The following is a 23,635-nucleotide window of genomic DNA, read 5'->3' as shown; positions in this document are numbered from 1 at the left end:
GAGAATTCATGGATCCAGATTTTTATGTGAAATGTATTCATTACACATGAGAGCCCTGCAGGTGTGAGAACAGGTTCTGACTGTGCTAGACAGGCCAAGGAAGAAGACCAGTTAGGATCTTCGTAAGGAATCACTTCCGATGAAGAGTTACAGGATTTTAGGAAAAAAACAAGGCTTACATTGGATTAGGAAAATCTGAAATCCCAGGTATAGTTCCTTTGTGGAAATGGGACTTTTTTTTTTTGGAGATAGGGTCTCACTCTGTCACCCAGGCTGGGGGTTAGTGGCATGATCACAGCTCACTGCAGCCTCCAACTCCTGAGCTCAAGCGATCCTCCCACCTCAGCCTTCTGTGTAGCTGGGACTCCAAGCACAAGCCACCACACCCAGCTAATTTCACCTGGTCGACATGGTGAAACCCCGTCTCTACTAAAAATACAAAACATTAGCTGGGCATGGTGGCGTGTGCCTGTAATCCCAGCTACTCAGGAGGCTGAGGCAGGAGAATTGCCTGAACCCAGGAGGCGGAGGTTGCGGTGAGCCGAGATCGCGCCATTGCACTCCAGCCTGGGTGACAAGAGTGAAACTCCGTCTCAAAAAAAAAAAAAAAAAGCAGGTAAACCTTCAGAATTCTAGAGAAATTTCTGTGATAAGATGAAGAATAGTGAAAAACAAGCCATTCCCATAGGTGCTACCAGCTTGGACCGGAGGCTAATAAATGGGTGAGTCCAGGAGCTCTTGGGTTTTTTGGGTGTTGTCTAGGAGAGCTACCTTGTTTCAGAAGCGCAAAGCCTTTAGCAGGGGAATGACAATCCTGGAGGGAAAGAACCTAGGAGCTTGGAAACATCTCCTGGCAGGGCAACTGCTTTTAGATCTAAATCTTCTGAGATCTGCCTTCTAACCTGGCTCTCACTAAGGTCCCTCAAGCTAATCCTTCAGAGATTCTAGAACTTCCCAGAAACCCAAATTACATTCAGTTCTGTTCACTATAACTTTCAAAATGGTAGATGGGATTACTTAGCAGCCCTTACTAATTTAATGAGGCATTTGGAGTATAATCCCTCCCCCCAGCTCCCCCAAAAGACCCTTGAATATAAATTTCAATTTTTACCTCTTTCTTATAGCACAGCTGGTTGTACATGGCTGGTTTGGGGATTGCTTCGATCTTCACTTCCTGTGTGGATGTTCGGTAGGAGGGGTTGCTATAGGTGAGGTTCCCCATTCCAGGATCAGTGAACTTAGATTTTTTGTGTCTTTAGGAGGAAAGGTGATGAGAAATTAGTTCAGATCTGTAAGGGGTTAATACCTGGGAAAATTGTAACCTGGGTCTGGTAGGCCGCCTCTAAGATGATCCCAGTGAGTCTCACTTCCTGGTATTCATGCCCTTAAGAATGCCCTCCCCTTGAGTGTGGACTGGTCTGGTGACTTACTTCTAATGAAAAGATTATGCAGATGTGTTGGCTGCTAGATTAGGTTACCAAAAAACTGGTTGTGGTTTTGAGTTGCCCTCCTTCATTCTCTCTTGCTGTTGTTCTGGGAGAAGCAACCTGCCATTTTGTAAGGTGTTCCATGGAGAGGCCCACAAGGCAAGGAACTGATGAGGAAGGCCTCCAGCCAACAGCCTGTGAAGAGCTGAATCCTGTGAATCCTGCCAACAAGTATGTGAGCGAGTGCAGAAGGGGATCCTTCCCCAGTAAAACCTTGAGATGAGACTGCAACCCCACCTGACATCTGGATTGCAGTCTGTGGGAGACCTTGAGGTAGAGGCCTCTAGCTAAGCTGCATCCAGATTTCTGACCTATAGAAACTGTGAAATAATGGTTATCATTTGAGTCACTAAGTTTTAGGGTAATCTCTTATGCAGCAATGGAGAACTAATGCACTGAGCTTTAGAGTCAGACAGATCTGTTTCAATTCCACTTGTGTGATTTATTAGCTGGGACCTTGGTAGATATAATCTGAACTTTCTGGCTGGGTGTGGTGGTTCACACCTATAACCTCGCACTTAGGCTGAGGTGGGCAGATCACATAAGGCCAGGAGTTCAAGACCAGCCTGACCAACATGGAGAAACCCTATCTCTACTAAAAATAAAAAAAAAAAAAAAAAAAAAAAGGCGGGGCGCGGTGGCTCAAGCCTGTAATCCCAGCACTTTGGGAGGCCGAGGCGGGTGGATCCCGAGGTCAAGAGATCGAGACCATCCTGGTCAACATGGTGAAACCCCGTCTCTACTAAAAATACAAAAAATTAGCTGGGCATGGTGGCACGTGCCTGTAATCCCAGCTACTCAGGAGGCTGAGGCAGGAGAATTGCCTGAACCCGGTAGGCGGAGGTTGCGGTGAGCCGAGATGGCGCCATTGCACTCCAGCCTGGGTAACAAGAGCAAACTTTCTTCAAAAAAAAAAAAAGACAAAAATAAAAAAAAAAACTTTCTGAGCCTCAGATCCTCATCTGTAAAATGAGGAATAACAATACCTGTGTTACAAGGTTGTCGTGACATTGACATATATCCATTAATGGTAACTGTTATGATGATGATGATGATGAACAACAGCAGTAAACTGTAAACTATGTTTAAAGCATTTGGGGGGCCGGGCACGGTGGCTCAAGCCTGTAATCCCAGCACTTTGGGAGGCCGAGGTGGGTGGATCACGAGGTCAAGAGATCGAGACCATCCTGGTCAACATAGTGAAACCCCGTCTCTACTAAAATTACAAAAAATTAGCTGGGCATGGTGGCGTGTGCCTGTAATCCCAGCTACTCAGGAGGCTGAGGCAGGAGAATTGCCTGAACCCAGGAGGCGGAGGTTGCGGTGAGCCGAGATCGCGCCATTGCACTCCAGCCTGGGTAACAAGAGCGAAACTCCATCTCAAAAAAATAAATAAATAAATAAATAAATAAAATAAAAATAAAGCATTTGGGGGAAAATATAAAGAAAGAGGAACACGAAAAGATTCTAGATAACACATTCTGCCTTTCCAAAATGAATGCTACTGAGCAATAAAGTACCAACCAATATTGCAGTAAAGGACTGTGTTTGTATAAGGGAAAAATCACTTCCAATGTCAATGGTTTGAGGCAGGGAGTACTGGGAAAAGTAAAAATTCTACAGTCAGTCTTAGCTTTGCCTCTCACTCTATGACCTTGGGTAATATCCCCTGTGTCCTCAGCATCCTAGTCTATAAAGAAAATCTGAGGCTGGGTGGGGTGGCTCACGCCTGTAATCCCGGCATTTTGGAAAGCTGAGGCGGGTGGATCACGAGATCAGGAGTTCGAGACCAGCCTGACCAACATGGTAAAACTCCATCTCTACTAAAAATACAAAAATTAGCTGGGCTTGGTGGTGTGTGCCTGTAATCCCAGTAATCAGGAGGCTGAGGCAGAAGAATCGCTTGAACCCAGGAGGCAGGGGTGGAAGTGAACTGAGATCATGCTGCTGCACTCCAGCCTGGGCAACAGAACAAGACTCTGTCTCAAAAATAAATAAATAAAAGAAAAGAAAAAGAAAATCTAAAGGGTTGTTGGATTCATTCAATAAGGAAAATGCTTAGGTTGTGACTGGGGAAGAGGAAGTATTTAGGTTTCCACCCTTTCTTTCTGCTACCCTGACCAGGCACCCAACTTTGCAATAAAGCTAGTCAGAGCTTGATTCAGTGAACTGTAGAGCTTTGGGAGATCCCACACATGCTCATGAAGACTAATGAGCATGTGGTCCCTGTAGCCAAGACTGAAGTTACCTGTACAGCATCAAAGATGCAATCACCACCAAAATCAGCAGAATACTGAGGAGTCCACCGATGGCGTAGCTGACATGAAGTCCTTCCCCTAGGAAGAATACAGAAACACTAGGCAGGAGCCACTGACAACGTTCTAGCTGGTGCTGGTGTGAGGAATGGAAAGATGAAGGGTTTCTTTTGTGGGTGTCGGATCCAAAACCATCTGGCGATGGCTAGGGACCTCCTTTTCAGAGAGGTGAATGGCAGGTGCAGGGAGGAGGCTGAGAAGGAATCTATCACTCTGCCAGCATCTCTGATCCCATTTCCACCACTTCCTAGATATCCGACATAAGGCAAGATGCTTAACTAGTAAGCCTACATTTTCTCTTTAGTTAAATGTAAATAATAAATTGCTCATAGGACTGGAGACTGCATGAGAGTATGTATATATACATGTACACACACATATGTGTGGCATATATATGGCTTATCACATGCCTGAAATATGGAAAGCATACCATAAGCTGTCACTGTAAGTGGTGAGCGCTATTATGATTATTATTTCTATGGATTTTAGTTTAAAAAGAGTTCATCGGCCGGGTGGCTCACGCCTGTAATCCTAGCACTCTGGGAGGCTGAGGTGGGTGGATCACGAGGTCAGGAGATCGAGACCATCCTGGCCAACATGGTGAAACCCCGTCTCTACTAAAAATACAAAAAAGTTAGCTCGGCGTGGTGGCGCACGCCTGTAGTCACAGCTACTTGGGAAGCTGAGGCAGGAAAATTGCTTGAACCCAGGAGGCAGAGATTGTAGTGAGCCGAGATTGTGCCACTGCACTACAGCCTGGGCGACAGTGCGAGGCTCTGTCTCAAAAAAAAAAAAAGAGTTAATCAACTCCAAAGAGTCCCACAAATGTTACGAAAGATGTCAGTGGAGACCTAGATTCATTACATCTTCTTTTCCAGAGCAGAGAGGCACTCAGGGCTTACCTGGAGCAGCAGGTACAGCCTCATTGGAACGTGCACAGAGGCCCAGCCTGGAATCCCTTTCAGAGCATCTGTGGGGCACAGAAAACTGAATGTGAAGCCTACTCATACTCAATGAAGATCACACCTTCCTCCAGGAACGGGGGAAAGGTCTGTAAGCGGGGGCTTTCAGGTATGAGAATGTACCAGATGGAAGATACGAGAAGCATGGAGAGGGCAACAGTAGGAAATGGAGAGAAATCAGTGCAAGGCACTGTTTTCAAGCTGTTATACCATACTTAAATGTGTTATAAAATATGTACCTTTTTCAGATCACCTCTGGGAAAACAAACAAAAAAATATATATATACACCTTTAAAAATGAGAAGCAGGTTTGGAGCGAGTTGGAAGTCTGCAAAAGAATACTAAGGACATCAATGTTAGGCTTTCTTGAACTACCAGGATGAGTCAGAAGAAGCTGCTAGCCAAACCAGTCTGATGGGGTAAAAATTATCACAAGAGCTAAATATCACAAGGTCAAAAAATTGTTTTTCTTCTCTTCATTCTTTCACAAGGAAATATGCAAGACATCCAGAGGGAATGCTCAGATAACTAACTTGAAATGCTCAGAAGGTGACTTGTTCATGGTACATTATAAGCAGGCAATTAAAGGCATCTCCTAAATAGTCAGAGAAAAGCTACTTGCAAGAGCATATGGAACCAAGATGCACTGAATTTTCAAATAGAACTCTGACAATAAGAAAAGGTCCAAGCAGGGGTCAAAAATTTTCTTTATTTTTTTTTTGGAGACGGAGTCTCGTTCTGTCACCCAGGCTAGAGTGCAATGGAGCAGCCTTGGCTCACTGCAACCTCTGCTTCCTGGGTTCAAGCGATTCTCCTGCCTCAGCCTCCCGAGTAACTGGGATTACAGGCGGCTGCCACCACGCCTGGCTAATTTTTGTATTTTTAGTAGAGACAGGGTTTCACCATGTTGGTCAGGCTGGTCTCAAACTCCTGACCTCGTGATCCATCCACCTCAGCCTCCCAAAGTGCTGGGATTACAGGCGTGAGCCACCGCACCCGGCCTGAGTCAGAAGTTTTCCAAATAAACCTAAAGAAAATCAGAGAGTAATAATGACTGACAGTACTTAAAAGTTAGGCCGGGTGCAGTGGCTCACACCTGTAATCCCACCACTTTGGGAGGCCGAGGCGGGCAAAGTACGAGGTCAGGAGTTTGAGACCAACCTGACCAACATGGTGAAACTCCGTCTCTACTAAGATTACAACTGTTAGCTGGGCGTGGTGGTGGGCGCCTATAATACCAGCTACTCGGGAGGCTGAGGCAGGAGAATCCTGCCTTGTACCCAGGAGGTAGAAGTTACAGTGAGCCAAGATCACGGCACTGCACTCCAGCCTGGGCAACAAAACGAGACTTGGACTACAAAAAAAAACAAAAAAAAAGCATTTCACGCACATTTGCTGTTGGTTATCTTTTCAGTTTCATTTCCCAAATCAGGATGAATTTTATAATGCATAGCACCTTTAACTTAATGAAATAAGATACTTTATACTTGATTTGAGAATTGTTCGTGGTTATACCTACTTATTTAATAATGGTGTTTGTGTGTGGGGGGATGCATGTGTCATTACAAGCTAAAGCCATCATATCTCTGGGGAAACCTACCTTTTTGTTCCAAGTCATAAAGCCACAGCCCAGAGATATCTTAGACAAGACAATGATGTGAGAGCAAATGTCACAGAGAGAGGAAGAAGGAAGAATGCCATGTGGGAGGGTCCTCCTAAGTGATTTCTGTTTCAAGTTGTTCTTAAAGCTTTTTGCCCTCAGAGCTAAAAAGGGAATCACCTGCAACAATCTACAAGTCTGAATATCATCTTCTGTCCCAAATAGCAGGGACTGGTAGCTCATGACATAATCTACCTCCCAACTGCCTTATTAAGATGGGACTATGAGCTACTGGTCATGGGATGGTGATTTGAATGAAAGGGCCCACAATCTTATATTGAACCTATTTACCTTCCTTCCAGCTCCTCCAGAGACGTGCGGGTCCGGGTGGTTGAGGAATGCAAGGTGGTAGGTAGTATGCTGGGTAGCACCCGGCTCTTTTCGCTCATGCTAGTGGCCCTAGGAGCTGGTGGTACCAGGCCAGGCACTAGACAAAAAAGAGGATTGGAGTGGGCCACTGGAACTGCAAACCTCTATGTATGGCCCAAGAGTAGCAGCTGGAGAACTTGACAAAACAATCTTTTAGCTGCCCTAGTCCCAGGCACCTTCATTAGTGGCCCTTCTTAATACCATAAATAAAAAGGAATTGGATTCAATATTAATAGCTCTGGATGGGACAGCTGGCCCACCAAAGTCAGGAAGAGAGAGTGATGTACAGCCCACTGATTATCCCACAGCAGGGACCTGGGAATCAAGAGACCTGATTTCTGTTCTAGCAAATGCCAGAGGGCAGACAAACTCAGGTTTAAGCAATTCCCAAAACCCAAGCAGACTGCTATCAGTCACTCTACTAATAAAACCTTCTTTGTGGGGATCCCACCCAGAAGGACAGATCAGACCAGGTCTGAAGCTGCTGACCCTCAGCCCTTCCAGGGGCTCTGCTGAGTGTCTCCAGCCCATTCAGTCCAACTCACCAAGGGAGCAGGGCCGGCTATCAGGTTCGTCAGGACAAGCACATACGAAGTCCGAGGCTCTGGCAAAGCAGAGGTGGGTGCAGCCACCATTGTTCACGCCACAGGCATTGGTCCCTGGAGGCAAAGTAGATGAGTGTCTTCTCTAGGACAGAATAAGGTCTCCCAGTTTAATGCTTCTCAAATACACAGGAAATCCAGGATTTCCCTACTCCCAGGGACAGGGGAGCAGGAAAGATACAACCACAAGGGAGTAAAAAGGTCTAAGTTTAAAATGTGAACCAAGAAGCTCTCTTGTGGGCCTGTCTTGGTCTCTAACAGTCCTTGGGTGACCAACCAATCCCACAGATGGTAAGGAAGTGGGGCAGTAACCGGGAGCCCACCTGTCTGCCGCTGAGGGGAAACCACAATGATATCCATAAGGCCTTCCACATTCGCCAGCACTGTCTCCTTGTTCCGGCCTGAGTATTTGTCTACACGCTGGATTGACTTTGTCTGCCAGTCTGTCCAGTAGATCCACCTGTCTTGCTACTCAACAGGGAAACCCAAAAAAGAGTAAATATTATTCAGCAAGCAGCCTCCTTCCTGTACAGCTTCTGTGCCTCAGCGTGTGCCACTGCCTCTGGTGAAATGCCCTCTTCATCTCTTCCTCATCAAGTCTACTTCTGTGCATCACTAGACATGACATTGCCAAGGAAATCTCCCCAAATCCATATAGACTTCACCATTCTCTCCTCTGTACGGTTCTACACCTTGTAGTCACTCACACAAGTTCATTTTTACACTCAAGCAATTTGTTTATAGGTCTGTCAGTCCTACCAGATTACATTCAAGGACAAGAATGTGTTCTATTCATCTCTGAATTTCTAGCACCTACCAGTCTTCATTCAGTTGATTGAATGGCTCCCTATCTAGAAAATAGGAGTAAATTTGAAGGTTCTTCTAGGTTCCTATTCCTCTGGGCCTTTTACTCAGAGCACTGCCCCAAATCCTCTGCTTACTTCTGTGGGCAGCTTTCTTCTAATGTAACGATGGTGAAATTCTCAACCAAAAGTGTTCCCATCCCCACCCAAGGGCATATATCAGCAACTCTGGGGAAACCTGTAGATTGAAAAAACTATATGCAGTATGACCGTGTAGCTTTACATTTAGAGTATGAAAAAAAAAGCCTATCATTAAGTAAAACCAGATAAAATCTTCTTAGCTAGTACGACATAATACAGAATACAGACAGGGTGGATAGTATTTGGCAAAAAGCGTCAAATTTATTTCTCTTTCTTTTGGTTCCTTTCTTCTTTCCTTTCTCTCTGTCTCCTTCTCTCTCTGACTCTCTCCTCTCTGGGACAGCATCTTGCTCTGTTGCCCAAGTTGGGGCACAGTGGTACAAATGCAGCTCACTGCAGCTCGACCTCTCGGCTCAAGTGATCCTCCTGCCTCAGCCTCCTGAATAGCTGAGACTACAGGTGTGTACCACCACACCTGGATAATTTTAAAAAATTTTTTGTAGGGACAGGGTCTCGCCATGTTGTCCAGGCTGGTTTCAAACCCCTGGGCTCAAGCGATACTCTGGCCTCAGCCTCCCAAAGTGGTGGGATTATAGGCATAAGCCACTGCACCTGGCCAAGATTTTTAACCAAGATTTTTGAATGACTGAGAATTCCTATTTTGGCCTCAGGCTTGGTAGATCTTCTTTTCCTTGCCCAAATCATTTTTTGTGTTAGAACTCTCAAAAGTGATAGCAAATAATAATTAAAATGGGTAGTGATAACATGCATGTGGTACTTAACTATGTGCCAGGTACTATGCTAATGCTTGGTGCATATTTCAGGAGGATGCTATTATTAGGCTGATTTATTTTGTAGGTAACTGAAGCTAAGAGAGGTTCAGTCACTTCAGTTCAAAGTTACACAGTTATTTAATAATACAGATAGAATTTGAACCCAGGTACCTGGCACATTGATGGTATTAAATACTTACCAACTAGCTAAATGCCTAAAAATTCTGGCTTTTAGCCACTGCACCCTGTTGCCATTAAGTCAGCTGCCTAAGCCCAGATGCTAGGACCACAGCCTTAGGATTAACTGGGGAACTTGTCAAAATGTATTTTGCTGTGCCCAGCCCGCATGAAGCAGCTTCTAGAGTCCCTAGAGTCAGGGCCTAGGAACCTACATTTTAACAAGTGCCACATCTGATTCTGTACACCGCTCTTTGAGAGCCACCCTTTGAATACTAGAACATGGGAATGGTAGGATAGGAGTAGCAGGGTACTCAGTGGCCCTACCAACCTACCACGGCTTCAGGGCACAGGAAAAAATCCCTACAATGAGCTTCCATAGCATGCCTGTTCAGTAGCAGCTACAGCTGAGGCTACTGACTTAGAACCCCAAAGAAACATCCCAGCCAAGGAGGTTTAGTTACTTCTCTCCTGAACCAGTACCTGTGTGAGGGCAAAGGGGTGGGACACATGGCTGACCAAGACCTGTCGCAGTTTCCCATTGAGGTCAGCACTCTCGATCCGGTCCAGATGCGCATCTACCCAGTAGATCCTGCAAAGAAAACGAGAAGGGTAGCTGCTCCAAACACTTGCCAGGGAGCCCAGCTCTTCCCCCTAAGAACCTATCTCCCCTCCTGAGCTGAACTGGCAGGTGCTATGAGAACTCAAGAAGCATCCTTGATGGGGGGTCATAGTGAGTCCCAAAGTGGAAGAAGGGAGCTGGTGGTTCATGAGTGGGGAGGTCAGGGCTGCTCTGGGGAGGGGTAGAAAGTCTAGTGACCTCAGAGGAACTACATCCAGCCTCATCTTCAGGAACTTGATTGCTCTTTGACTCCTACCCAAGAATCAAAGCCAAAATTCTTACAAATAGTCTTTAAAAAGAGAGCTCAGTTGGCTGGGCATGGTGGCTCATGCCTGTAATCCCAGCACTTTGGGAGGCTGAGGTGGGCAGATCACCTGAGGTCAGGAGTTCGAGACCAGCCTGGCCAACATGGTGAACCCCTGTCTCTGCTAAAAATACAAAAATTAGCCAGGCATGGTGACACATGCCTGTAATTCCAGCTACTCGGGAGGCTGCGGCACAAGAATTGCTTGGACCTAGGAGGCAGAGGTTGCAGTGAACCGAGATGGTGCCACTGTACTCCAGCCTGGGCAACAGAGTGAAACTCCATCCACCGCCCCCCACCACAAAAAAAAAGGAAGTGAGCTCAGTCTACGTGGACCTCATTGAGGTTAAAAGAAGACATTCTACCATCTTTCCAGAAGCCTTGGATTCCCTTCCCCTTCTTCTGGGCCAAGAGGGGGTACAGACTGCTTCAGAACTCCTTTCCCTCCACTCTCAGCATTTCTTAGCTAGACAAGGAGCTGTATATTCTGGAGCCTGGGTCAGGCGTGGTGGCTCACGCCTGAAACCCCAGCACTTTGGGAAGCCAAGGCAGTAGGATTGCTGGAGTCCAGGAATTTGAGACCAGCCTGGGCAGCATAGCAAGGCGCTGTCTTTACAAAAAATTTAAAAATTAGCTGGGCATGGTGGTGTGTGCCTATAGTCCCAGCTACTTAAGAGGCTGAGGTAAGAGGATCGCTTGAGCCAGGGAGGTTCAGGCTGCAGAGAGCTGTGACTGCACCATTGAACTCCAGCCTGGGCAACCGAGCAAGATGCTGTTTCAACAACAACAAAGTTCCAGAGCCTGAATGGATCATGATTTGTTATATTATAACAAATATAAGAATCAGCCCTTAAATGAGTAGGGATGTGGGACCTGTGGTTCAGCCGGAAGACATGCTCTGCCAAAGGCACTCAAATTAGAAACATGTAAACCAGCCAAACAAAACCCACCTAAGGGCTGAGAGCTGGATTTAGCAATCCCTGCTCTAAGAATACATTCCCTCGTCCTTCTCAATGCTTCCTCTTCCCGACATTCCAAGGAGCTTTCTATCTTTTCATTTTTCCCACTTTAATCTCAACCATCCTCTCCTCTGCCCACCCAATTTCCAGGGGGTTATTTGGTGCAGGACTCCCACCTGCGGGTATCATAGTCCAGGGTAAGGCCATTGGGCCAACCCAGGTCTGTGTTGATGAGGACCTTCCGCTCAGAACCATCCAGGTTTGCCCGTTCAATCTTGGCAATGTGGCCCCAGTCTGTCCAGAAGAGGTACCTGAGACACAACAGTGCTGTCATCATCAAAGCATGGGAAGACGGCACCCAGAGGCTGAGAGAATACAGAGGACCCACTAACACCATCTTTTCCACCCACCCTTCTTCCCTGGATCTCTCTTCTGCTGGCCATAAACTTACCCCTTCCTGGGGAAAACAGCAATGGCCCGGGGCTCATCCAGGCTGTTGTTGATCAGCACTTTGCGGCAGGAACCATCCAGCCTGGATGCCTCAATGGTGTTGCGACCTGTATCTGTCCAGTACAGGTTCCTGGCCACCCAGTCCACTGCCAGCCCGTCAGTGGTCTTCAGCCCATGCCCGATCACTGTCTCCATGTTGCTGCCGTTCAGGTCTGCTCGCCTTGAGGAGAGCCCAGTGTTGGATGAGCAACCAGATTGACCCAGAATAGAGTAGAACTCCTTTAACCCATGTTCCCATAACTGGACCCCCACTAGATGTAAGCTCCACAGGAATGGAGATCAAGTATCTATGAGTACATTCCTCAGCACCCAGCATGACAGATGCTCAATAAAATAATTTCAGAATGAACGAACCAGTTCTTAGGAGGACAGAGGATTTCCTGCTAACTGGAAATAATGGCGGCTGCCAGGGGATGCCTTGCTAGAAGACAGGTGTATCATCCCCACATCCACATGTTTTTGGGAAGAGGCAAGGATTGCTGGGTGGTGATTATAAGAAACACAGATTTATCAAAACCTACCTGTGCATTTTTTAAAAATTAAAAACAAATTTAAATACAAATAGATATGAGGTTTCACCATGCTGCCTGGGCTGGTCTTGAACTCCTGGGCTCAAGCAATTCTCCCACCTTGACCTCCCAAAGTGCTGGGATTACAGTCATGAGCCATCATGCCCAGCCCTACCTGTGCACTTTTGCAGAGGCCCTATGGCAGGAGGGAACTCTACCTCAGAATGGGGAGCATGTCACTGTCACCTAGGGAACTTCCCTAAACTGCATATGCCTACCTGTCCCCAGCTTGAGACTCTAATATATCCCTTGGGGAGAAGAAAGGGGAATGTTCCCTGTTTCTCCTTGTGAGAAAATCTGCCACGGTAAACCACGCTTACTGGTGGCAGGGCATCATATTCCTAAGCTGTGTTAGGGCTGAAAATTTAAAGAATAAAAAAATAAATAAATAAATGAAAATAAAAGACAACAGCTTTGTAAACCACCATTAAGCCTAGGCATTTGGGCGTGACTTCGTTACTGCAATACAGATACTGGTTACATGGCCTACTCATCAGTAAGTCCTAGGGGACAGTAGTAGGTGTGAAAGGCTCTAGGTCCCCACCCTGACTTTACTTGTTTTTTTGTTGTTGTTGTTTGTTTTACATACTAGACTTCTGTGTAATCTCTAAACAAACAAAAGTTTGAAATTCTGCCCTAAATGACAACACTGCAAAGTGAGCAAGTCAGCATTAGAACTCACTCTCCAAAGTGCCAAATCACTTGTCCACTTAGTGGTCAGAACATAACCTCACTCATGAGCTATCAGAGCAAGTTTGTGTCCTCTGGAGGTTTCAGTGTCGCTCATACCTGATAACATCCAGGAACACATCTGTGTAATAGACCTTTCCGTCCACGCTGTCATAGTCTAGGGAGATGACATTGTTGAGCTCAGGAACAGGGACATGCACATCTGTGTTGTCACTGGTGTCCAGTGAGATACGCCGGATGGAGCCACGGCTGGAGAAGAGCAGGTAGGTCTCAGGAGAGGGATCACAGGTCTTCCCATCTTCCTTCAGCTGGATGCCAGTGGGGCAGGCACAGGAGAAGCCAGAAGGCCGAGGCAAGCACAGGTGGGAGCAGCCACCATTCCTCGAGCCGCACTTGTTAAAACCTGGTGACGAGAAGCACAGGTGTTCACACCTATCCTGGAACATCATCTGAATCTTACAAAGGTCCCAGTTGCTTGTGGCTGACTCTTTGCTGTTCTAAGTGACGGGATTCAGTGCCTTGCAGGGTGAGGTAGAAGGAGGGTCTGCAGGAGGGTCTCCAGGAGTCCTTTGAAGGTGACAGCATCATGCAGCTGTAGCACCAGCCATACCCAGAGAGAACACAGCCCAATCTTGGAAGGGAGTTTAGGCAGGTCACTGTCTTTCTGGCTGTAAACATGTTCTGTGCTCTGGATATATCTCTGATGTTGAGATGGCCCCAGAGAGCCAGAAGCTCTGACTCACAGCCCCAGGGTCCTTCTCACCTAGTGGCTGTGTCCGGTCCACAGCCTGGATGTCCATGAGGCCTGGCAGGTTGGACCTCACAAGGATGACATTGCTGCCGGTACCCTTGTCAGCACGGTGGATGCTCCTGGTCTGCCAGTCAGTCCAGTAGATATAGGAGTCGAGCAGGGTGAGGCCATATGGGTGCTGCACCGGTGATACCAACGTATGCCGATTGGCACCATTCAGGTCAGCAGCCTCGATTCGCTGCAGAGGAAGGAGAGGGTTGGGAGTGGTGATCAGCAGACTGAGAGCTCTCTGTGGAGATCCTAGGCAGGCCTTTCCCATCTTCCCAGGCTCCTGGGAAGCAGCAGGGGCACGGCTCTCACCTCGGTGTGAGCATCGGCCCATAGCAGTTGGGAGCTGGCCTTGTCCACGGTCAGTCCATTGGGCCATCCTAGGTTGTTGTTGATGAGCACCGTGCGGTCTGAGCCATCCATTCCAGACCGTTCTAACTTGGCATTCTCCCCCCAGTCTGTCCAGTACATAAATCTGAGTGAGGAAGAACAAAAGCTATATTAGCTAGTTATTCCAGCAGCTACCGTATGCCACGAGTACTTAATAGCATGTCAGATACACTTGAGTACTTATACTATGTCAGGCAAAATTTTTGCTTGACAAAATACTCTGCTAAATACTTTACGTGCATTATCTCACTTGATCCTCATAAGGGCCACAAGGTATGTATTCTCACTGCCACCTCCATTTTATGAATAAGGTAAGGAAGCAGAGAATCAGAAAGCTTAAATACTGGACCCAAGTGATATAGCTAATATGTGATGGAAACATTTCAGTCCTGATTCCAAGGCTCATGCTTTTAACTTCTACACTGTACTGTCACCCTGCAAGAAGTCACAAGGGAGTGGAAGAGCCCCAGGGTGGTCACGTTGTTCCTGTGATACAAGCTTCCTCTCCATTGCCCACCTTCACCCCATCATAACCCCAGCTGAGCTGCCCCCTCCACTACTCTCACCCCATCTCATGGTACAGTACGATGGCCCGGGGACTGTCAAGGTTCTGCCACACCAACACTTTCCGCATGGACCCGTCCAGGTTGCCCACTTCAATCCGGTTTGTTCCCGTGTCTGTCCAGTACACTTTCCGGCCAACGGCATCCACTGCAAGCCCATCTGTGGTCTGTAGCCCTGTGGGAAGTCAAAAGAGCACACTGGCTCCTACTTTGAAACAGATGGACTATTTCCCCAGCTCTGTTGCCAGACAGGTGGTCCCTGGGCTGGGAGGAAGGCCCACCTGTGGTGATGATGTCCTCGTGCTGTGAGCCATCCAGACTGGCACGGCTGATCCTGTGCAGGGTGCTGTCAGACCAGTATACTTTTCCTGGAGAGGGAAAGCTTGGCTCAACCTAGATCCTCACCCCCCACCATGGGACACACATAGCTGATTTGTGTCCTGAAACACCAGAGCATGTCAGAGAGCCCTGGAGCCTGTGGCAGAGGAAATCAAGGAAAATGCAGAAATATCATAGCAGGATAGCTTTTGGCAGAACTGGAGCGAAGAGGGCTCCAAACCACGCTCTCACAACCAAAGAGAAACTGCTAGAGAGACAGGGACAAGGGCTATGCCAGAGGGAATGGGGAGCCCCCAGGCTCCTGGCAGGGGACGGAGGTGATGGGAAAGGAAGGACAGTAGTTGCTGTCTGAAGGGCAGGGGCAGAAGGCCAGGTGGGAAGGGAGGGCCACACAGACCTTCCTGGGGGTCTACTCCAATGGCAATAGTGTTCTTCATGGTAATGTTGATTGGTACCACCACATCAGCAAAATAAGGGATGTCCAGGGAGACCATGCGAATGTCTATCCTCCTGGCGAAGATGAGGAAACTGTTCATGCCTACCCAAGTGGAAAGGAGGAAAGAGGATCACTTGAGCACAGCCATTAAGTGGATTTGGAATCAGGCAAACTGAAACTCATGCCCTGTCCCTGCCAGTTTCTAGCTATGTTATTCTAGCTAACAATTTAAATAACTAGGCAAGTTATTTTAATTGTTATTTTTTTATTTTATTTATTTATTTTTTTTGAGACAGACTCTCACTCTGTCGCCCAAGCTGGAGTGCAGTGGCATGATCTCAGCTCACTGCAACCTCTGCCTCCCGGGTTCTTGTAATTCTCCTGCCTCAGCCTCCTGAGTAGCTGGGACTACAGGTGCTTGCTGCCACAGCTGGCTAACTTTTTGTATTTTAGCAGAGATGGGGTTTCACCGTGTTGCCCAGGCTGGTCTAGAACTCCTGAGCCCAGGCAATCTGCCTGCCTCTGCCTCCCAAAGTGCTGGGATTACAGGCGTGAGCCTATTTTTATTTTTTTGAGATGAAGTTTCCCTCTTGTTGCCCAGACTGGAGTGCAATGGTACGATCTTGGCTTACCACAACCTCTGCTTCCCAGGTTCAAGCGATTCTCCGGTCTCAGCCTCCCACGTAGCTGGGATTACCCAGCTAATTTTGTATTTTTAGTAGAGATGGGGTTTCTCCATGTTGGTCAGGCTAGTCTCAAACCCCCAACCTCAGGAGATCCACCCGCCTTGGCCTTCCAAAGCGCTGGGATTACAGGTGTGAGACACTGCACCCAGCCAAATTATTGTTTTTTGAGACAGGGTCTCTCTGTGTCGCCCAGGCTGGAGTGTGGTGGCATGATCATGACTTACTGCATCCTCGAACTCCTAAGCTAAAGCGATCCTCCCACTTCAGCCCCCTGAGTAGCTGGAACTACAGGCACATGCTACCATGCCCAGCTAATTTTTGTATTTTTTGTAGAGATGGCGTTTCATCACGTAGCCCAGGCTGGTCTCGAACTCCTGGGCTCAAGCATCTGCCCACCTCAGCCTCCCAAAGTGCTGGCATTACAGGCGTGAGCCACCACTCTCAGCCTAAATTATTAAGCCTCAGTTTTCCTATCTATAAAATGGGAAAAATAATAGGGTGGCTTATAAGGGTTAAAAGAGATCATGTACGTAAAGTACTTACCATTAGGTCTCACACATATTCATATTAATGCCTCTTTATTAATATTAAGAAAGTGGCTCTCTTTGAAGGACCCTTTCCCATGAAGATTAAGAAAAAGAAAAAAAGAAAGGGACCCCAGCAGGCTTTACCCACAACCTGGGAGGCACAGTTCACAGCTCCTTTCTCACTCAAATTCCCAGGGAGGTTAGAGTTCAAATGCAGCCTACCATGCAGCGTCTCCTAGGGAGAAACCTTGACTTCCAACATCTGGGTAACCAGGTCCTGCTTCTGGGACCCTCCAATAAGGTTGTTACATAGTTCGTGTACTCACAAAAGTGGCACATCTAAGGGGAGAGTACCGTGATGTTGTAGATATCACTTTTGTATTTATTATACCAATTTGGGGCAGTTAGAAGTGTCTTTTTTTTTTTTTTTTTTTTTTAGACAGAGTCTCCCTCCTGTCACCTAGGCTGGAGTTCAGTGGCACGATCTCGGCTTACTGCAACTTCTGCCTCCTGGGCTCAAGAGATTCTCCTGCCTCAGCCTCCTGAGTAGCTGAGATTATAGGCACGCGCCACCATGCCCAGCTAATTTTTGTATTTTTACTAGAGACGGGGTTTTTCCACATTGGCCAGGTTGGTCTCAAACTCCTGACCTCAAGTCATCTGCTCGTCTCGGCCTACCAAAGTGCTGGGATTAGAGAAGTGAGTCACTGAGCCCAGCCAGAGTGTCTTATTCCAACCAAATCAGTGTATTATGACAAGGTACTAACAGATGAGAGGAAAGTGTTTTCAGAAAGGAGCATCTTTATCTAATATGCATGAAGACACCATAAGAACTAGTTGGACCCTGCCTCCAGTCCTTTCTACCTGCTCCCCAGGGTCTCTCCCCAGGCCCCCCCTCTTTTCTAAAAGCTGAGTCTCGCCCTTAGGCCTCTGGAGCAGCAGGACTCATTGTTTCTCAGACCACACTGGAGCCCATCTGCAGGGAAGGAAGCCATTGCCCCCTCCTAGAGGGGCTGCATCTATATCCGTGATGCGTTGACTCACCTGGTGAGCAGGTCTTGCCATCAGACAGCAGGTTGATGCCTGTGGGGCAGGTACAGCTGAAGCCGCTAAGATTTGGGGACCTAAGACACAGGTGGCTACAGCCGCCATTCTCCATAGCGCATGGTGTAGACACTGGGTAGAGAGGAGGGGGCATTCAATGGGGAGGGCTAGGGCATAGGAGGGGCAAAGAGAAGCCAATGCGAACCAAGGCCTGCTCACCTGGGGGCCGCCGGCGGTGGAAGACATGGATGTCCATCAGGTTCTCCAGGTTCTCCTGCAGGGTTTCCCGGTCTAGCCCTGTTAGCCGGTCAGCGCTCTGTATACTTTTGGTCTGCCAGTCAGTCCAATAGATGCGCTCTCCATAGAGGGTCAGCCCAAATGGGTGGGGGAGCTGGCTTCCGATCAGCACCTGCCAGGGCCCCGACACTGTGTCATCTTCAACAAAGTCTGACAGTACGGAGCAGTGGTAAAGAGCTCACTGTAGACTCAGAAAGTAGCTCTACCTCTAATACCTACTGTGTGACCTCCACTAAGACCTACTTATAAAATTTCTCTGAGCCTTGCTCTATCCATCTGTAATTTGATCGTGCCTGGCTCTAAGGGTTGTGTGATGGTTTTATTGGAAGATGTTGGAAGTCATCTGTTACTCACAGCATCTGAAGGTATCTCAGCACAAATTACTTATTAAGTACAGAAGAACAAAATAGCAACTTTACAGTGGACACTACCCTAACCATACAATATCGCAATAATGGAACAGGCCAACATCTGTGCCTACTGATGAGACACAGTGAGAACTCAAGGACATAACTTCACTTAGGGTAGTATTTCTGCTCCAAATGCAAGCTCTGAATCCAATCACAAGGAAACATTAGATAAACCAAAGTTGAGAGACTTTATAAAAAAATAACTGGCCTTTACTCTTTAAAAATGCAAATGTTGGCTGGAATGGTGGCTCACGCCTGTAATCCCAGCACTTTGGGAGGCCGAGGCAGGTGGATCACCTGAGGTCAGGAGTTTGAGACCAGCCTGGCCAACATGGTGAAATCCCATCTCAACTAAAAAACGCAAAAGTTAGCTGGGCACAGTGGCAGGTGTCTATAATCCCAGCTACTTGGGAGTCTGAAGCAGGAGAATCGCTTGAACACAGGAGGTGGAGGTTTCAGTGAGCCGAGATTGTGCCACTGCACACCAGCCTGCGAGCCAGAGCAAGACTCGCCCAGCCCCCAGCCCCTCGCCAAAAAAAGCAAATGTCAGCTTTGGGAGGCTGAGGTGGATGGATCATCTGAGGTCAGAAGTTGGAGACTAGCCTGGTCAACATGGCAAAACCCTGTCTCTACTAAAAATACAAAAATTAGCTGGGCGTGGTGGCAGGCACCTGTAATCCCAGCTACTCAAGAGGCTGAGGCAGCAGAATTGGTTGAACCCAGGAGGCGGAGGTTGTAGTGAACCGAGATCACGCCATTGCACTCCAGCCTGGGTGACAGAACAAGACTGTCTCAAAACAAAACAAACAAAAATGCAAATGTCAAGAAAGATGCATAAAAGCTGAGGAAATGTTCCTGATTAGTGATTAAAGAGACTAGATTAGCTGGGCCCAGCAGTGCATAGCTCCAGCTACTCAGGAGGCTAAGATGGGAGGATCACCTGAGCCCAGGTCAGCATGAGCAACATAGCAAGACTGCAGTCTCAAAAAAAAAAAAAAGCTAGGTGTGGTGGCTCATGCCTATAATCACTTTGGGAGGTCAAGGCAGGAGGACTGCTGAGCCTAGGAGTTCAAGACCAGCCTAGACAACAAAGTGAGACCCCATCTCTACAAAGAATAAAAAAATTAGCCTAGTGGCTTCAAACTCGTAGGCTCCTGAGTAGCTAGGGTTCAGTAGTGTATGTCTGTGATCTCAGCTATGTGGAAGGATGCCTTGGGCCCAGGAGGTGAAGGTTACAGTGGGCCATGTTTCTGCCACTGCACTCCCACCTGGGCCACAGAGTGTCTATAAATAAATAAATAAATAAATAAAAATTGGGGCCGGGCGCGGTGCCTCAAGCCTGTAATCCCAGCACTGTGGGAGGCCGAGGCGGGTGGATCACGAGGTCAAGAGATCGAGACCATCCTGGTCAACATGGTGAAACCCCATCTCTACTAAAAATACAAAACATTAGCTGGGCATGGTGGCGCGTGCCTGTAATCCCAGCTACTGAGGAGGCTGGGGCAGGAGAATTGCCTGAACCCGGGAGGCGGAGGTTGCGGTGAGCCAAGATCGCGCCATTGCACTCCAGCCTGGGTAACAAGAGCGAAACTCCGTCTCAAAAATAAATAAATAAATAAATAAATAAATAAATAAAAATTAAAAGAGACATCATTACTAAACACAGTGGGTGATCCTAATCGGACGCTAGATTTAAAAAGTAAGGGGAGGAGCTATAAAGGACATTACTGAGGCAATTGGTAGTGAAATTGAACATAGACTATGATTAGACAGTAATATTGGGGCAGGCATGGTGGCTCGCACCTGTAATCTCAACACTTTGGGAGGCTGAGGCAGAAGGATCCTTTGAGGCCAGGAATTAGAGACTAGCCTGGGTAATATAGGAAGTCTCTACCAAAAATAAAAGAGAAAGAAAAACTAGCTAGGCGCAGTGAGCCAATATTGTACCACTGCACTCCAGCCTGACTCTATCTCTAAAAAAAACGAAAACCAAACAAAAAAGACAGTAATATTGGATCAATAGTAAATTTCCTGATTTTGATCATTGTACTGTAGTGATGTAAGACAACATCCTTACTTTTAGGAAATGTGCACAGGAATAGTTTGGAGTCAAAGGCAGGCTCTCTCCAATCTAATCTCAGATGCCTCCAAAAAATAATAGTGAGTGTGTACAGAAATAGAATGATAGGGGCCGGGCGCGGTGGCTCAAGCCTGTAATCCCAGCACTTTGGGAGGCCGAGGCGGGTGGATCACGAGGTCAACAGATCGAGACCATCCTGGTCAACATGGTGAAACCCCGTCCCTACTAAAAAATACAAAAAATTAGCTGGGCATGGTGGTGCGTGCCCGTAATCCCAGCTACTGAGGAGGTTGAGGCAGGAGAATTGCCTGAACCCAGGAGGCAGAGGTTGCGGTGAGCCGAGATCGCGCCATTGCACTCCAGCCTGGGTAACATGAGTGAAACTCCGTCTCAAAAAAAAAAAAAAAAAAAAAAAAGAAATAGAATGATAACGCAAATGCAGCAAAATTTTATTTATCTATTCTTTTTACTGTTCTTGCAACTTTTCTATAAGTTTGAAACTATACCAAAATAAAAACAGAGATCAATCGCAGGCCCATCATGGTGCAATTGGTAATTAACAAGCGTTAGCTGTGCTGCAATTGGTAATTAAGAAGCGTTAGTTGTGCTGGTTAACAAGAAAGTCTGTGCATTTCTACCTCCAGCCCATAATCTATACAAGTTCCTAGTTTCTTTTCACCATCAACCAGCAGCCCCTTCCCACCCCTGCCCCCAAGCTCTGGAGAGCACCCACAGCCTCACAGAAACACTCCATGCCCCATGCTGGTCCCATAACCTCTGGGTCCTCTTATCTCCCATTAGCTGCCAGCTGAAAAGTACTGTCCTGGAGGCTGTTAAGGCTGTGGAAAAATGTTTTAGTGCCACCCTTACCTTCCTCTTGCTGCCATCCAGTCCAGCAAATTCAATTGTCTTCATGCCGGCGTCAGCCCAGTATAGCCGCTGGGACCCGTAATCAATAGCTAACCCGTTAGGCCAGGTCAGATTAGAAGAGATAATGACTTGGCGGCCCGAGGCATCCATGCCAGCTCGTTCAATCTTGGGGCTTGCACCCCAGTCAGTCCAATACATGTACCTGGGCAAAGGCAAGGGAGGTCTTACAAGCCAGTTAATATCCAGCAGGGACTCAGAGTACTAGGATCTCAGGGTTTCTGCCTGAAGTAGCTGCTTTGGCCTCCCGCTTCATTGTCCATCCCAGCCTTGGGCTCAGCGCAATCTCTGAACACCTTGTCTTCTATCACTATCAAAAGTACAGCGTCTTAATAAAAGCAGAGCCCACAGCTTAAGCAGAACTCAGCAAATAAGGTATATGTGGGAATAGAGAAAGAGGAGGGGTGAAAAATGAATAAGAAATGTTTCCTTGGCCAGCCGCCATTGTTCATGCCTATAATATTAGCACTTTGGGAGGCCGAGTTGAGAGTATCATTTGAGTCCAGAAGTTTGAGACCAGCCTGGCAACATAGTAGGATCCCATCTCTAACCCCGACCCCCCAAAAAATAGCCAGATATGGTGGTGCACGTCTGTAGTCCCAGCTACTTGAGAGGCTGAGATAGGAGGATCGTTTGAATCCAGGAGGTCGAGGCTGTAGTGAGCCATGATTGGGCCACTGCAATCCAGCCTGGGCAACAGAGTGAGACTCTGTCTCAAAAAAAAAAAAGAAAGAAAAAAACAAAAAAAGAAATGTTTCCTTGACTGGATGAGTTAAATAAGTTAACAGAACTCTATGTAACCAGTAAGAACAATAGAGGCCAGGTGCAGTGGCTTACACCTGTAATCCAAGCACTTTGGGAGGCTGAGGCAAGAGGGCTGCTTTAGCCCAGAAGTTTGAGACCAGCCTAGGTAACACAGCAACACACCATCTCTACAAAAAATTGTAAAAATTAGCTAGGCATTGTGGTCTATGCCTGTAGTCCCAGCTACTTGGGAGGCTGAGGCAGGAGGACTGCTTGAGCCCAGGAGGTTGACGCTGCGGTGAGCCGCGATTGCACCACTGCCCTCCAGTCTGGGCCACAGAGCAAGACCCTGTGTCAAAAAACAACAACAACAACAAAAAAAAACCAAGGTAGATTTATACACTCAACTGGAAGGATACACAAGATATATGGCAAAAGAAAAAAAAGTCACAAAAAGTATGCTATTTTTATAAAACCAAAACCATTACCACCAACAACAAATGTTTACATACATTTAGAAGAAAACCTGGAAAAAAAATACCCTAAACTGTTAACTTATTGCTGGAGAGTGAGATCACAGAGAATTTTTACTTTCTACAGATTTAATTTTTTTTTTTTTGAGACGGAGTTTTGTTCTTGTTGCCCAGGCTGGAGTACAATGGCATGATCCCAGCTCACCACAACCTCTGCCTCCTGGGTTCAAGCGATTCTCCTGCCTCAGCCTCCCAGGTAGCTGGGATTACAGGCATGTACCACCACGCCTGGCTAATTTTGTATTTTTAGTACGGATGGGATTTTTCCTTGTTGGTCAGGCTGGTCTCAAACTCCTGACCTCAGGTGATCCGCCTGCCTCGGCCTCCCAAAGTGCTGGGATTACAGGCGTGAGCCACCGCGCCTGGCCAGATTTAAAATTTTTTTTAACAATGAGTTACTTTTGTAAGTAAACCAACAATAAAAAAAGATAAGGAAAGAAAAAATTGAAAAGTTTCTTTGTCCATAGAGGATACAAGGTTGTCACCAGACTCTGTAGTTTCTATATCTGCTCTTGCTTCCTTGGACATAGCCATAAGATCTGGCCACTCTTACTAATCTTTAGACTCCTCTCTGGAACTCAGATCTTGGGAGGGGTGGGTTGAGCTCATTCCCAAGAGGCAGTGCTCACCCGCCCATGGGTTCCACCACAATGTCCCGAGGACGATCAAGGTTCTCCCAGATAAGTACTGTCCTCATGCTGCCATCTGTGTTGGCCACTTCAATCCGGTCTGTACCTACCAAGAAGGGATACAGAGATTAATTCTAGTCTTGTTCATTCACCCTCTTACCTTCCATGGCCAACATAAGAGGCTGGTATGTGCCAGTAGAGCCTAGAATACGTGCTCAAATGTATATATATATATATATATATATATATATATATATATATACACACACACACATATATATACACACA

The 23,635-nt window shown here is 47.1% G+C and overlaps 1 protein-coding gene across 1 annotated transcript in view; it reads right to left on the bottom strand.

Annotated features, from left to right (window-relative positions):
- LRP4 (LDL receptor related protein 4) overlaps positions 1 to 23,635 on the bottom strand; it is a 65,178-nt gene that overhangs the window by 4,987 nt on the left and 36,556 nt on the right. The window contains exons 19-37 of the mRNA XM_032282135.1: positions 23,348 to 23,453; positions 21,385 to 21,586; positions 17,947 to 18,136; positions 17,728 to 17,859; positions 15,432 to 15,572; positions 14,977 to 15,063; positions 14,699 to 14,870; positions 14,055 to 14,217; positions 13,707 to 13,932; positions 13,043 to 13,346; positions 11,626 to 11,844; positions 11,351 to 11,485; positions 9,773 to 9,881; positions 7,719 to 7,863; positions 7,339 to 7,452; positions 6,716 to 6,851; positions 4,705 to 4,772; positions 3,736 to 3,823; positions 1,112 to 1,253 (exon numbers count right to left, since the gene is read on the bottom strand). Coding sequence (XP_032138026.1) covers positions 1,112 to 1,253; positions 3,736 to 3,823; positions 4,705 to 4,772; positions 6,716 to 6,851; positions 7,339 to 7,452; positions 7,719 to 7,863; positions 9,773 to 9,881; positions 11,351 to 11,485; positions 11,626 to 11,844; positions 13,043 to 13,346; positions 13,707 to 13,932; positions 14,055 to 14,217; positions 14,699 to 14,870; positions 14,977 to 15,063; positions 15,432 to 15,572; positions 17,728 to 17,859; positions 17,947 to 18,136; positions 21,385 to 21,586; positions 23,348 to 23,453 — 2,879 coding nt within the window. The remainder of the gene's footprint in view (positions 1 to 1,111; positions 1,254 to 3,735; positions 3,824 to 4,704; positions 4,773 to 6,715; positions 6,852 to 7,338; positions 7,453 to 7,718; positions 7,864 to 9,772; positions 9,882 to 11,350; positions 11,486 to 11,625; positions 11,845 to 13,042; positions 13,347 to 13,706; positions 13,933 to 14,054; positions 14,218 to 14,698; positions 14,871 to 14,976; positions 15,064 to 15,431; positions 15,573 to 17,727; positions 17,860 to 17,946; positions 18,137 to 21,384; positions 21,587 to 23,347; positions 23,454 to 23,635) is intronic.

Source organism: Sapajus apella, unplaced genomic scaffold, assembly GCF_009761245.1.
Source record: "Sapajus apella isolate SASKATOON/1434 unplaced genomic scaffold, GSC_monkey_1.0 scaffold14, whole genome shotgun sequence".
Taxonomy (NCBI): Eukaryota; Metazoa; Chordata; class Mammalia; order Primates; family Cebidae; genus Sapajus; species Sapajus apella.
The sequence above is the reverse complement of the archived record's forward strand: the minus strand, read 5'-3'. Positions and strand labels throughout refer to the sequence as shown.